Raw genomic sequence first — 15779 nt, forward strand, 5'->3', positions numbered from 1 at the left:
GCAATCTGGTGCCGAGTATGAGAATGGACAAGAGACACGAGCACAGAGGAAAAGAAGGAAATAGCCTTGGTGTGTTGGGTGGTGGTGGTGGTGTGTGTGTGTGTGTGTGTGTGTGTGTGTGTGGGGGGGGGGGGGGGGTGCGGGGGGGGGGGGGGGGTAAAAAAAAAAAAAACACACGGGAATGGAGTTTTAAAGACAATAGACATTCTCTGCTTGACTTCCTCAGGAAATGGGACTCTGTGATTTCATCCATTAAGAGTTCAAAGGTGAAACCTTAAATTCCTGTAGCAAGTGGAGGTCAACTCCATTATCTGTATATTGACTAAACAAAATAGGACTTTGGCCTATAACAAGTGTTTGCCTAAAAATTGTGGTATTGTCTTTAAATGTCATTTCATAGTCAAGAGTTGCATAACACAGGCTATTATGAGATTCGGTAACAGTTATAGCTAGTTATTTTGATAGATATGTTGAAATGTTGTAGTTGTTAGTATTAAGATTGGGTCATATGTCTTTCAAGAAAAGTCATATAACTTTTATATTTTAAATTTACAGACACTAAATTTACAGAAAAAAAAATGTGTTCTGTTTTTTTCTACTTGTACCCAGTCCTCTAATATGAATAGCAATTTTACGGTAGGTTTGGTTGTAAGTCCAGGCCTAGAAAAAACTACATACATTCTTGCTACTAGTAAATTATTTAAGAAGCAAAGAAACAGCGAGGTAAGATGCTGCTAATTAAAGCTTTTGGTAAATTTTTAACTACCAGGTGTGACTTTATAAGTGCCTTTATAACTAATGTTTCAGAAGTTTATCAGTCTGGAGAATACAGATAGATTTAAAAAATGGTAGCAGTAAAACTTTTGCTGTCTATCAAGCTGTGAAGGTCATTTAAAAACTTTTTAAATTTTACTGAGAGAAAAAATTGCTCCTAAGTAGAAATTATTTAGTGTCTGGCTTATGTGGTAAAATGTTACATTTTAGGATGAATTTCAAAACCTGAGATCCTAGATTGAATATATATATATTTTGTTTGTTTTTTCCTCAGTAAATACCTACTTATTGGATACATGTTTCTCTAATGATGCTGTGTCCCTAGCTGTCCTGGCGTAACACCACACATGCAAAGATATAGGGCTGAGAAAATGCAACATGCTGTATTTCCCCAATTGGGAATGTGTTTCTGAGCTCATTCTGTAGACCAGGTTTAAAGGGGGAGTATTATTGTTTTTAACCTTTTTATATACCAGTAGCTCCATACGTTTGATTTGCAGGATTTTCTGAAAAATTACAGCACCCTGCTGGTGAAATAATTGTCATTTTTGTGTTTTATGCTTTATTTTTTCCCAGTTTGTTAGTAAATAAAGCCCTAAGGTATATATTTACAATAAAACACTGTGGGTAAAAAATAAAGTATTAGATTCTAAGGAGGTTAGCACCTCCAGTCAAGTTAAAATAATGTTGAAAAGTCCAAGATCCAGTGTGAACAAATACAAAGAAATATTCCAAGATAAATTTTGGTGTTCACTGAACAAAGGTTAATGCATTTCAATAAATTTAATTTATGTTCATCCAATAAAAAGATTCTGGCCTATGACTTTATATAGATTTATTTTATTTAATATTTCTTACCTTGTTACTGTCTCTCTGTGTGTTTGGAATGGGAATTTTTATTTTTCCTTACAGGTATAGTGGAGTTCCAGTAATTAAGCTGACCGTTACCCTGTTGGGTTGTAATATATTATAAAAATTCTAGTGAAGCACACCCGCAAATCTACAAATTACAGACTAAACCAGAAAATAATCAAGCTTTTGAATGTCCAAACATTATCCTGAGTAAAATACACTTTTGTATAGAAAGATGTGAAAGACTCATTAAGCAGAAATCCCTAAAAGTTAATTTAAAGTTGAAACAGAAGGAAAAGATGTACTAAATTTATAACAAGTTTGTTTGTAATAACGAACATCTTTGCTGCAGAAAATAGTAAATATTTCATCCAACAATCAAAAGTAGCAGCTTATCTTAAATAAGTTTTATAGAGGATGATTTTAAGTGTAATTGCAATAGATTTACATGTTAAAGTTTACTTACTTTTACCAAAGACCACACTTTTAAAAGTCAGTCTTCACTTTTGCCCGTCAGAACTCTGAAGCACCGTCTAGAATTTTATAGAATGTATAGATACCCAACAAATGATTTATACTTCCTCATTTTCATTTCCCTCTTTAAAATTAAAATAAAACCTTATATGATATTCTCATTTGGAATGTTAAGTTTATGTATAAATGATATATTGTATAAATTATATAATATACAGTATTAACTTTTTTAAAGATATTTATGAGAAGAACAATGCAAATTCATTAACCTTATAACCTTTACTTACTTTGTTTCCATGATTCACATTTATGCTCTTTATTATAATTTAAAGCTGTTGTATCTATACAGCAGAACATGCAACCATAAGTACAGCATTATCCCAAAGGGTAAGGAAAAACACTGAACGAAAACCAAATAAAACATTTGTACCAATTCAACGTGTAAGACTTTTACAGCCAGAAAATAACAAAAATCTTGCACAATGGGGGACCTTAAGGCATAGAAAAGAGTGAAAACGTAGAGTGAAGGGAATGAAAGTGCGTGTGAGTAGGTAGGTGCGCTGGTACAGCCCCATCGCCCAACCCATCTTCAAGATGTAGAAAACATGAATAATTTTGTGACTTTGTTGGGAAAACTTTCTAAAGTGTGGCAAGGCAAACTGGAGGTGATAAATTATTCAGATGTTTCATCGGAGCCATGCTGCTTGCATAGGGCAAAGTCTCTATAATATGCATGTAAGAAGACATGATGAAACAACTCCATAAACAGCAGAGAATAAGTCAGTGTTGGGGGACTGTGGCTAGAAGAAAGGGGTGATACGAAACAGGCGACTTTTACTCTTAACTTTACATAGATGTTCATGCAAGAGGCCTCTATAATATATACATCTGAGGGTGCTTGATGAAGTCACCCTGTGTGATGTTGGAAAGAAGTGGGAGCAGAGAAAGGGGGCAGATTAGGCGCGAGATAAGAATGACAGAGAGAAAAACAGGGAAACAATGAGTTAAAGAGAAAGATGTATGAGACAGAGAAAGGACGTTTTTAGAAGCCTGCCATTGTGAGTCTATGTTTATTTCTGAGAAACACAGAGAGAAAGAATGGGGATTTAACAGGGAGGGAATACAACACAAACAGACAAGGGAAACAATAGATGTAGAGAGGCATTTTGCTTTTGTGTGGCGTACCAAGAGAGTAAGATTACTCATTTAAAAAAGATCATGTCTTTCTGTATTTTATATCTGCAGTTAGATTTTTTGGGGGAAGTAACTTCAGTCATATATGTTAAGCCATGATAAACCAAGAAAAACCTCTTAAGAGGAAAGCAATGTAAAAGCAACAGGAAATCTGCAAGTAACAAATTCCAATCAATTATCAGATCAACTGGCTCTGACAATAACTGTCTTGGTGGATATTCTTAACCTAAATTCCTTTTTTGACCTATGAGTCAGTCACGTTAAAGTGTTTGTCAAGTTTAGTGGATTTTTGTAGAGGACCCAAATGCAGAGATGGAAGCAGAGATGGTTTCTTGTGGGTTTAATGAGGAAGTGGAGGCAACAGAAGCATAATTCCAGACTGAACAGGTAGGGAACTTAGCAACCAAAACAAAGAGAAAAATGAAAAGAATCCAGAAATGAGGAGCAGCAGAGGAGGAGTATAAATGGGAAACAGAACAATGAGTGAAATGATCAGCTAATTGGGAGCAGGTGTGGGCAGAAGTATTAAAGAATTAAAACTAGATAAAAGAACTTAAATGAAGCAAAAGAGAAATACTACCAAAAACTAGAAAATAAAGATTGATTAAGGGGAAAACTAGAGGATAGAGGAATGGAATAACTAAAAAAACAACAACATAAAACCGGAATCGTAAAACTAAGAATTCTAAAATGATATAATTCTTAACAGCAAAAACAGAATAACATAAATCTAAGCCTAACTAAATACCACAAAGGAAAACTAAACAGAACCAAACATCCCAGAACGGCAGATCATAACACATTTGAGGTTGCAGTAAGAGTGTTTAAAATTAATATATTTATATTTTTTTTTCCCATACTTTACATGCCAAACTGACATGGCTACAAAAGTTTGACTGGTTAATCTCTGCATGGGATTTCTTATTTCAATTTTAATCTGTTTTATGAACACTTTAAACGTCTTTGTGAGACTTGAGTTTTTATTTATTTATATAATAAGGTTGTTTCCACTGCTTTATTTCCAGTCACTTCAACAATACTAGTTCAATGGTACATACAATTGAAAATGAATCAAGATATGCCGTTGTTTTGATATGTGAACTAAAACCTAAATAAAGTTATATTTTAACAGTACAAATGGATTGATCTTTTTACTCAAATACAATATTTATTCTGAGCAGAACCTTTTAAAATCATACATGTACCATGAAAGGCACAAATCCAATATGTATCACAGAAAAGAGCAGATGACATAAGACTTCAACAGTTCTAGCCAGTTGGTGCGTCCACAACTGCTGGAGGGAAGAGGCCCATCTCTGCAGATGACATTCTGCTGACACTGTTCTGTGACTGATCCTGTCCATGGGTTTAATGTGGAAGTTCACTGCTGGGTTAGGCTGTCAGGAAGTGTGATGGCATTTGGACTATGACTTTGAAAAGGATGAAAACTGCAGAGCAGTAAAACAAAGGGTGGCGTCATCACGGAAGTTATGTTCAATATAACGTCAGCATACTGTTATTAATCTTTAATTAATCTCTGAGAACAATGCACAACTTAGAGAGCATGCTTTGTGTCTCTTATTAAACACCCACACTGAGGCTTTGTCAGCAGGTGTGTGCCAGTCTGCATTAAGAGCTCATATTGGATCATCCCCCACCCCATCTTTGCATTAAGCAAGAAACCTCTGTCTTGATGAAAAGCAAACTGCACTAAAAATTAACTCCTGCTATTTAAATACGTGACTGATGTTGGCAATCAGTGGTGAGGTATATCCTTCATCTGCATACATTTTGGGAATTAAAAGTGTGTTATCACTTACTGGTATATTGTTTTTTTGGTGGTTTCCTTTGAAAAAGGAGGTCGAATTGTACAAAGAGTTAACGATCCTACCACAGATCTGTTTCCACGCTATTTTTGCCATGAGTTGTAAATTAAGCTTTTGGTCACCTCCCATCATGGTCTAACTTCAGTAATCTGTCACACATAATTTCGTTAATCTTTGCACTTATACTGTTCACACACACCTTAAAAAAATCAATCTGAATTCAACCAGTTATACAGATTCTTAAATAGTGGTAATTCAATATAACTACAGTCTGTGAAACTGCACCTTTTAGTTCTTTCCTCAATCAGATAACATAAAGAGCCATTTACAGTAACTAATGGGCAATATATTTTCTGGTTATTGACACATGAAATTAATTTAAGTTACTATTACTGTTGAATTCTGTGTTGTAAAATTGAGCAGCAAAGCTTCTGTTTCAGAATACAAGCAAAAACAGTAAGTTTTGTTCATGAAATGAATTGTCTTCTTGCATTTGGATAAATGTATCTAAGTCAGGATTAGCTGTTGCTTTTTTCCTGCTTTCTTGTTTTTTGGGGTTGATGGCTTGTTTTCTTGTCTTGTCAAATGTTGTGTAATGCAACTTTGCAAATTACCCAAACTAGTCTTCGTTCTGTAATAAGAATAATTAATCAACACATCAGGTTTGGTCAGTCCAGGTGAATTTTACAACCAAAAGAAATTGAATGAACTTAATTTTTATCAAAAAAAGAAGACAAAACAGTCTCTTTATTGAGTATCCACAGCTGCCAACTTTAGCAATACTGGCTAACCAGTGCTGTTATTATCACAGAGCTTAAAAATAGTTTGAATCTTGTAATACACATCTAAGAAAGTCCTCTATCTGTGCTCAGAAAAAGGCTGTTAAGTCCAAAAGTAGGTATCTGCAGATATCCCTATTAATAGCATTACTAGAACTTTGCAATTTTTCCCCAATTTATTCTGATATTTCTTTAAACTAACCTGACAAATACTCCAGTGCAGTTTTGTGGCACTGTTTTTGTACCTTGCTTGCAAAATGCCAAGGAAGCTGTGGTACTTTTCTGGCATGCTGAAACCAAACAATCCAAGTGCCTCGAAGTGAACTCTTTTCAAACCGCCTGCCTTTGTTATCCAGCTGGGTAGACACAACTAAGTAATTGGTGCTTCTCTGTTGTTGCCCAATTACTCTCTGTCCTCGGTGGCCAACCTTGTCTCTTTCTTAGACCGTGGCCCATTTCCTGTCTCATTTCATATCTTAAGAAGTCCACATAAGTGAAAACAAAAACAGGGAGTACATTAGACTACATCAGTAATGAGCCGAAACCTTCTGGAAGGCCTTTTCCTCGCTGTATTTCCTCGCTGAATATACTGAAAAAAGGAACAGAGAAAAATGCTTAAGCTAAAACATGGTAAGTTTCCTTCCAGCCTTTAACAGCATGCTTGGTACATTTGAAAGGAAAGAAAACATTAACAAGCTTCTCTCTCTAACAGTTTAGCAGGCATGAAGACCACACAATAGTGTCAGCATGCAACAGAGGAAACCTTCAGAGAATCGATCTGTCGCTTCATTTTCCGGAGAATGAGAAAATCATGTAGTTAAGGTAGTTAATTTATTCTTTGTCCTCCCTAAGTGAGACAGGGGGAGTGATGAGGAACGCAAAAGGAGTGATGTTCCATTGATTGTATGTATTTATCTCCCTCTGGTCAGTACTCTGGCTTGTTGCTATGCACTGGAGGTCATTCACCACACTGAATCCCCATTGATCTCCTCTTTAGAGCCACCCGAGACTCTGTGAGCTCCATAATAAGCATGATACCACCTTCATAATAAATAAACATTCATGAATGAAACAGCAACTTATGCTATAAATACATTAGCAAGCGTACATACTCATCAATATGCATGTCTATGCACACACACACACAGGCACATTTTTACAGCAATGTCTCACACATACATAGCCACACACTTACACACACACTGATCGGTAAAAACCAAGTTTACGGCTGTCTCTCTCTATAATTTCTTGTACTGCGCTGCCTAACTGCATGTAAGAGCATGCGTTAATTCAGACATCATTTAATAAGACACGCAGCCAGACTGCCTTGACCACTCCATAGAAAGGTGCTGAAAGGCAATTATGCTGGCAAATAGCCCTTTAGGCTCCTGGGGCTGAAGTCCTTCCATCCATCCAAGGGGAAAGATGAACAGGAGGTCAGACTCACAACTCATACCAGAGCTAAAATGAGACACTCTTCAACTTAGACAATGTTACTGAGTCTTTCAAACATTCACAGAAATTAAACAAAAAATATGATTTTTCTGTATTAGAAGAACATGTTTATCTTGTTTTATTAGTATAAAAAAAAGACACGTCATTCAGTCGAGGCATCTGTTTACTGATCTTCTTAATCAGGTTGAAAAAAATATCAAAGCTCACTGTTCCAGAACTGCAGCAAGCATTAGCACCTTATGATCACCAAGTCTATATAAAAACCTGAAAAAAGTACTTGCTGTTGGGTAGATGTGAAAACATTGCTTCAGTCCTACCATCACATTTCTAAATGTATGGTATGTGCTTCACTCAACACAAAAAGATTCATACGGAACTTATCTGGAACAAACTTGAACGGTTAATCTGCTCAGTTACAAAGTATATATTATAACGCATGAGTGCTTCATAATCCCTCTTAAGCACTGTAAAGGATCTATTGAGCTGTAACTGTTTCTCTTCCAAAACTGTGGGAGTTTGTCAAATGACATCATACAAACCAGATTATTAACAAATAGCTTACAACCTCCATAAGTCTCTCTTTGAGTCTTTTAATTGGATAATGACCCGTAAATTTGCAGCCAATATACTGTTGAGTTATTCATTTGAGCATTTTTTTTATTTGGACTTCAATTTAAGTGTCTTTACATTCTGAGAAATAAGTTGTTCTTAAGTTATAAGAAGATGGTAAATATTGCTGACAAATTAAATGATTGAATCAGATGGAAATTATATTTTTTTCACTTTCCCCTGCTGTATTAGAAAAACATTTCCCAGAAAAATATATATATCAGTGATTGCTGCTTTGGTAAAATTAGATATAGAACGATCCTGCGGAGTTCTTAAGTGTAAATGGTAACAACATTTCATAGCAAACTCATAAGATGGTTTAAAAGGAAACTATAATGAATGTCAAGCTCAGGCTAAAGGATATTTCATCATGCGCAGAAATTTTTGTACATTCTAAAGAATTCTCAGCAGTCATTGAAACAAGAGAAAGCTAGAAAATCATACTCCACAAAGTAAGGGTCTTTGAAGTGCAACATAGCACTATTCCAGCACTATTATTCTAAAGGTAGGGATCTAAGAAGACTTTTTGATGTAGAGACAGCATATCGAGGAGCAGTTGTGATGGTACGCTGGAGCTAAATTATTTGTCATTTGAATTTTTGGAGTTCTGTGCACGTGCAGTGTGGATTGCAGGGAGGAGGTGAAGAACAGTCATAGCTGAGAGTCCTGACAGCACAGATGGAGCAATTCTTTTTCTACATTTTCCAAGTAATTTAACAGAATTAAGTACTGAAAAGAAGATCAGAGCCTATAAGCATTCCATATGTCACAGCTGAAAAAGTATTTGTCGGTTAAATACATCATCTGGAAGGGAAGTTTGGCTGGCAATGATGGAAAAATGAAAAGAGATGCTGTATTTAAGGGTGACTCTCGGTTGTACTTACCATTGTTGCCAAAGTCCAGTGAATACTTGACCACGTGGTAGTTATTCCAAACATACAGCAGGTTGTCTCTTGGGTTGTAATCCACTGCAGCTATATATTGGTAGGAGTTAGGGAATGGTATATTAACTGTCATTTCCTTGCTCTTGTCTGTGTTGTACATGTAGTCAATCTTGTTTCCTGTCCCCTCATTGTCATCATCTTCGTACACGGTCTTAACGACATACAGGACACCGCATATCATGAAAGCATTGGAAGCAGAACGTTTGTCGTAGCTAGTGTCCCATGAGCCTTCAATACGCAGGGTGTAAGGGTTGAGCTGGCTCACCACAATGCGCCCGTTGTTCTGCTCTGTTGCGTAGATCACCCATAGCCCATTCTCATCTACTGCAAGGTCAATGTCGGACTTGCCTCCCCAGCGGTATGGAGATGTGTCGTGGTAGTTGGCGTTGGCAATGATGGCCTCGCCACTCTTGATGCGCGTGCGCAGGTCGAACTTTACGATGTTGCGTGTGCGCTCTTTGTTGAAGAACAGTGCACCATCGTAGACCACAAAACCGGTCCCATCCACGCGATGCGGAAGTTTGTATGTGGTGGTGGGGCGGCCTGCGATGAAATCCTCTTTGGATGAATACTCGGTTAAGGTGTCTGTGCGGTACGGGGTCCAAGGCATGTAGTATATCTTATCAGAGGCTTGAAGAGGGTCTTTGCACCAAGCACCTGACTGGTGGTCAGACTCAAAAAGATGTTCGCTCTGGTAAACTCCCCGTAGGATGCCCGGGCAGAGAAATACTAACAAAAAAAATGAAGAAATAATCACATTAGATAAACCCTACTCATTTGTTGATACACTAAAAACATTTTCTGTGATGATCTGTTTTTCTAAATGATTAATTAGCCAAGCTTGTAACATGTAATTGGTCCTCTGAGCAGGCATCAACTTTTTTTTAGCCCATACAGCTCTAAACATGTTAAGTCAGGAATCATCAGCCAGCGATGGTGTAGGTCTATATTTTGTTAAAATGTAAACTACATAGAGGAATATTCTTCTCCAGGGAATTATCATAACAGGTGGCAATATAAACCTGTTTTTGTTTAGCACTGTTTCACCTAAGTGAAAATAGATTTTTTTTTTCTCAAGTACCACACTCTAGACCATGGTGCCCTTTGAGAAACCAGCACTGAATAAATGTGAATGATGATACTCTACATTAACTGTTATTGTTAAAGCACAGAAACAGCATCCCTGAATTTCAACAGATTACACTCTGCTCTAACAGTTACGTGATAAAGAGAAAATGGTACCCTTTGTTCTACTCTTTCCTTCGGTTCCCTTTCCTCACTCCCTCCTCAGTTCCTCATTAGCCTCACAATGCTTCCTCTGCTTCACCCTCTCTCTCTCTCTCTCTCTCTCTCTCTGTTACCATCAGTAAGGGGCGACTGCAGAAGTGGGCACATCTTTTATTGTCTTCTGTTTTTGTAGTTGCTACAATAACTATTTTCCCAATCCATGCTCAGCCTTCCCATTGAGGAATACTGAGGTCATGTTTTATGAGGGATGTGGGACATGGAGCCGATTCTGGGAAGCCTCGGCAACCAATCATAGGAGCCTTAGTAATTTAACTGGAATGCTGTCGCATCGGCGCAGCAGATACAGACATGCCAGATGTGGCAGTTGTGGTTTTCCCATTCTTCTCCGCTGTGCATTTCCAGATTTAACACAAAAGCCTGGGAATATTGATTGAACAGTCACTGCCTTTTCAAAGTGCTGGCATTAGTTCAGCTTATGAAATATTTAAAGTCAATGTCATTCTTTTCTTAATGGCTCATTATAAAAATGTACTCCAATGGGAAGTTGGAGAAGTGACATTTCCTACAATTGCATAGAATAATCTGACCCTGGAGTTTGTCTAATGAGATGCAGTGTTTCTACATTTCCACTAAATGCTGCTTTACCATAATAACAAAGCATTTAATTTTATTAAAAAAGTGACACCCACAGCCTGATTTTGCTAAAGTGTGTGTGAGATTGACTTACCTTTTTGTTCTACTTCTGCATGAGCCACAGGCAAAAGATATGAAAAAGAAAAAAATAAAGAGAACAAGGGAGAGAAAGAGACAAAAATAGATTAATGATGCAATAATAAGGAAATCCCGATAACACAATCTCGGATCTCTATAATCGTCCTCATATTTCATCCTAACCTTGTAAGAGAGCCAGGATGCTCTCCATGTGTGATTGGCAATAACATTACATAAGCGTCTTAGGAGGCTGCAATGCAACAGGAAAGCTGCAGTATATGACACTATTGCATCTCCCATATGTTTCACACATGCATATGTAGATGGGAAGTAAAGATGCAATTGGCAGTCAGACACTCTTTAAGCTGGAGTACATGGATGGAGCAGGAGCATGGAACAAAAATGTATAGCATTGTTGTAGCTCTGGTGGTCTTGCAGAACAAAACACAGCAAAACAAAATGACCTGAGATAATGAGCTCTTTAATGTATGCTGATAGCAGTGGAGCAATGAAAACTCGAAAATTTATGTGATTAGTAGGATTGCATTTCAGTGGACCAACCAAAAGTACTACATAATAATGCTTTCTGATCCACAATGGCTCAGCTGGTGATTTGTAAATCATTTTTGTGAGTATGAATGTTAAAGCATCAGTGTGTGGAGATGGGAGCTGGTTTGCTTTAATCTCAACACCAGAGGTGTAATTATACACCCAGCTTACAGAATGAGACAATACATGATACTGGGTTTCTGAAAAATACCCATAATATTTAATCAGTAAAATGAATCTTAAAATATAATCTTTTCAGTAGGGTGGAGGGTCTAGTACTACTGGCCTTTATTCATTAGAGGCAAGACAGGAAGAAAGGCAGAGAGATCTTAAGAAGTATTTAAAAGAAACAATCTAACCCAGGTTGGACTAATCTATGCATTGCACATTTAAGTCCATCTAATTCTAAGCTGGTCCAATAATGCCACAACAACATTGCTGATGCTGTCTCTTAATTTCTTTACCAATAAGGTTTTATAACTACCCCTGACCTAATAAAAAGCTTTATTCATTTTCAACATGTTTTGGTGTAATAAGATATGGCTACAAATAAAGGGAAAAAAAATATTTTGCTGTAAAATCCATAGTTCTTGTTTAAAAAGAACTGTACTGTAAGCGATATGGTAACAATATACCAGAAATGCATAGTTAATGGCTCATCATATTCTTTTCTCCTTATCCACAAATTCTATATTACATTTTTTTATATTGGTAAATGTTTTCCTCCCACAGTTCATGAAGTAAACATTGGCTTTCACTAATTTTCTCCTTTTTTTATCACAGTTTAAATATATTGCATTTCAGCAGCTAAACAATACAGTTTCTATGGATTCATCTAATAATTTTATGTTCCTAAAAATGACCTTGTAGACTTAGAAAAACAAATTAAATACAAGCGTTAAATGAATTTAAGAAATAAGTTGTAAGTATAACTGCACGGTATTAATTATGGTGGTGATATGTCTTTTTTTCTTTCCTTTGTTATTTCTTTATTTCTTTTTTAACAATGATTACATTTGGTTTCTACTGGATAGTTCTTGCTGTTCAATTACTGAGCTAACTGGGTTTCCGGAAACTCCTTCAGAGTTGTACATTAACACAATATGTAAAGTTTATCATTAATTTAATGAAAAAATACAGCTCCTAAATAGACTTTAATAATGACTCAACTTGCTCTGCCGAGTTTTACACCTTGAAGAGTTTGCAGAAATAGCATTGCTAAAGCTAATTAGCCTCCGCATTAATATGCCTAGATGACAATTTGAGAAAAGTTTTTTTGTTCCAGTTAATTCTGTGGAGAAAAGACAAACAAACAGGACTAGACGTTTTCCTTTGGAATTCTGCAATTCCTAATAACTAACTTTAAAAACAGCATCAAACGACAGCTTCAGCGCACTGCCAACCCATTTCCTGTTCAAACTGCTGTATCCCAAATTATCATAAATGTATCATTTGGCTAATGCTAGGTGTAAATTTAAACAATATTATGCTTTTTATCAAGCAAGATCTCATACTATGAGGTGTTGGTACATTATAACTCAATACAAATTCTCTTTATAGATCAGACAAATGCAGAGCTTCATGGCACCCTGCAGTGAAATGTGCATACTTGCATGAAAACCTCTTAAACATATGAATTTCATTCCACCTTGGTCCCTGGAGGACCAGTGTGGAATGTGAACATGGCAGAAACCTAATCCTGCAGGCAGTGCCCTCATGTCTTTCAAGACTGTAACAGACCTGCTGGATGGAAGGAGTCCCTCGGGATGAGAGAGGAAAAGGAGGGGAGAGGAGCAGGAGAGTCCCCAAAGGAAAAACATTTCGCAGAACTTTTGCATGACACATGTTTATATATAGTGCACACGCACTACATTTTGCGCTCTGCGTGCATAAATTCTTCAACACACTGATGCTTGAACTCATCACCAAGAACAGCACAGACACAAATGCATGTCGCACACACACACACACATGCAGGCAGCCATTAAATCCTTGGCTCATGAAAAATGCATGGTAACTGGTGCAGCTTAGTACAACTCCCGATAAATAAGCAATCTCCAGAAGAAGATCGTGTTGAAGTCAAAACTCAAAACAAGTGTGCACATTTATGTGTGCATGTGTGTTTGTGAGCCGTTTTGAGTTAAGGTTTAAAATGGTACACCACATGCAGGCAACTCCCTTGTGAGGAGAGCTGGGAAAAAAAGCAGATAGCCTTTCTATGCAATAGGGAGGGTGTCCATGTGTGATAGAAGGACTAATACCAGTGAAGATACAGTTTGGGAGGATTTTTAAAGTGATGTTTAGATAAAAGGCTTTATTGATTTTGTATTGAATATATATTATCACACTTTTTTCTGAGAATTAAGATTCTTTAAAATATACTAAATTAGACCTATTCAAAAGAATAAAAACAGACTAGCAAACATGGCAATACAAACATCTGTAATATATTTATCCTTCCGGCTATCTGCTGAATGTAACACTGCAGATAACAGCTGGCCTGGAAATAGGCATGCACTGGTGTGATGGTCTACTCAGATATGAAAAGATAAAAAAATAAAAAAGTTTTCCATTATGTTGTTTGTGCAGCTGCAGCATCACAACCCCTCCACCTGTGCAGCCGTGTATATCTGCCAGCTCTGCAGCTTGGATGATGGCTGAAGGAGTCGAGCACTTCAAAATTTTCTGCCCATCTTTGGTTCCCTAAGATGGTGAGAGATGTGCACACCTCTGGCTCTGAAATCTGTTAAGGTCAGTTATATGGGTAAAAGGTTGCCCAATGTGCTTTTGGACAGTGGCCGCCTTAGGAGGCCTCACATCTGGCATCACCCATGTCGTTTTTGCTCAATTCAAGGTAAGGTTAATGCAGTCTTTAGCTTCATTAGACACACACGGCTTGATGATTATGCTGGCCACAACTTTCCAGGTATATCTTCCACGTAATTTCATTACTTTTAATGGAATGTCCCGAATGCCTAGACACAGACATTTGTTTTGTGTAGTCGGATTCCTGATTGTAATTTCTACTGCTTATCTGTCCATAAAATGCTTTACTAGTAAACTTTACATTAAACTTCTGAATCTAAAACACAATGGAAACTCAGAGATGCATTGAGTTAATAAAAAAATAAATCTGTTGTTGTGCAGTTTACCCTGATTTGTCATTACTATTAAAGCATTGGAAACATAGTCATCCTATGAAAATAAAAAAACATGTTCATTAGTAAGCTTAATTGTATCACTAATAAGTAAAAACATGTGCACTTAAGGGAAGTGAGACCCTGCAAGGAAAAGTAATTTTAAGCCCCCACTGAAAAAGCTGATTATGTATTAAGATTTTCATGATAGGATACTGTAGGTTAATAAGAAACTGGTTGGAGCGGGTCATCTAAATCAAAAGCTGAAGATCTTCCACTTTGCTTTTGGAACTGAACATTTAAAAATAAATAAAAATAAGCAGTGCAATCATAATACTGCAACATATTGTTATTGAAGAGATAGTGTGTAACACATTTGCTTCTTATTAGCAAAATATAATTAGTTTTGTTTGTTGTATTTTTTATTTGTTATAACCAGGGCAGTGTAATACAGCAAAAAGTCTTTCTCCCCAGCAGGGTCAGCTAGTTTGTTTGTTAGCCATCACTGGATGATCTTGATTGCAACATTTATCTGTTGCTTATGTTCTTCCCAAAAATCCTAAGTAGGTGAGTGGAAGCTTCCTTAAGCTCTGTTTTCAGTGAAATGTGTTTCATCGTTCATTTTAGCTGATTAGACAAGAGTAACGGAGGCTAACATGCAGAAATAACAAGATCACTCTACACTTCCGTAATAATTCTTACATGCTTAACATGGAGGCACAAGAGCGCCATTTTCTGTCATTTATAATTAATTTAATTCACTACTAGATGAGATAAATCTCACACACTGCAACGTTATCATGCCATCACTATTTTTTTTACCAGACCAGGCCTACCTGAGAGTGGTGAAGAACTAATAACGCAAATCTGAAAAACTTAGTTTAAACTGTATTTCAATGCGCTTTCAACAACCATGAGGTTTATCGCTTATGATTACAGTCAGGAATGTTACATGAAGTAGAGATATTAGGCTGTGTGGAACTAATGATCTTCCTGTGTAAGAGTGAGTACCCTGACAAAAAGATACAACAGTTATACAAAACAGTAATCACATACTTCCATAATATTTATGCTTTTTTATTACATTTTACTTTTATATTTTAAAGTTATTAACCAATAGGAATTTAAAATTTTCCTGTTTCATACTAGAAACTCATTGGTGTAACACTATTTAAATGTCTTGCAAGCAACCTAGTATTTAAGTAACCTCTAATTCAAACATAGGGA

At 36.6% G+C, this 15779-nt stretch overlaps 1 protein-coding gene across 14 annotated transcripts in view; it reads right to left on the reverse strand.

Moving 5' to 3' along the window:
* Nucleotides 1-15779, reverse strand: part of adgrl3.1 (adhesion G protein-coupled receptor L3.1) — a 225729-nt gene that overhangs the window by 95531 nt on the left and 114419 nt on the right. For all 14 annotated transcript variants that reach the window (XM_038290305.1, XM_038290304.1, XM_038290309.1 and 11 more), the window contains exons 6-7: nt 10883-10897; nt 8848-9636 (exon numbers count right to left, since the gene is read on the reverse strand). In XM_038290305.1, the coding sequence (XP_038146233.1) occupies nt 8848-9636; nt 10883-10897 (804 nt within the window). The remainder of the gene's footprint in view (nt 1-8847; nt 9637-10882; nt 10898-15779) is intronic.

The sequence above is a fragment of the Cyprinodon tularosa genome, unplaced genomic scaffold, assembly GCF_016077235.1.
Source record: "Cyprinodon tularosa strain WSP-4 unplaced genomic scaffold, ASM1607723v1 ctg279, whole genome shotgun sequence".
NCBI classification, from domain to species: domain Eukaryota; kingdom Metazoa; phylum Chordata; class Actinopteri; order Cyprinodontiformes; family Cyprinodontidae; genus Cyprinodon; species Cyprinodon tularosa.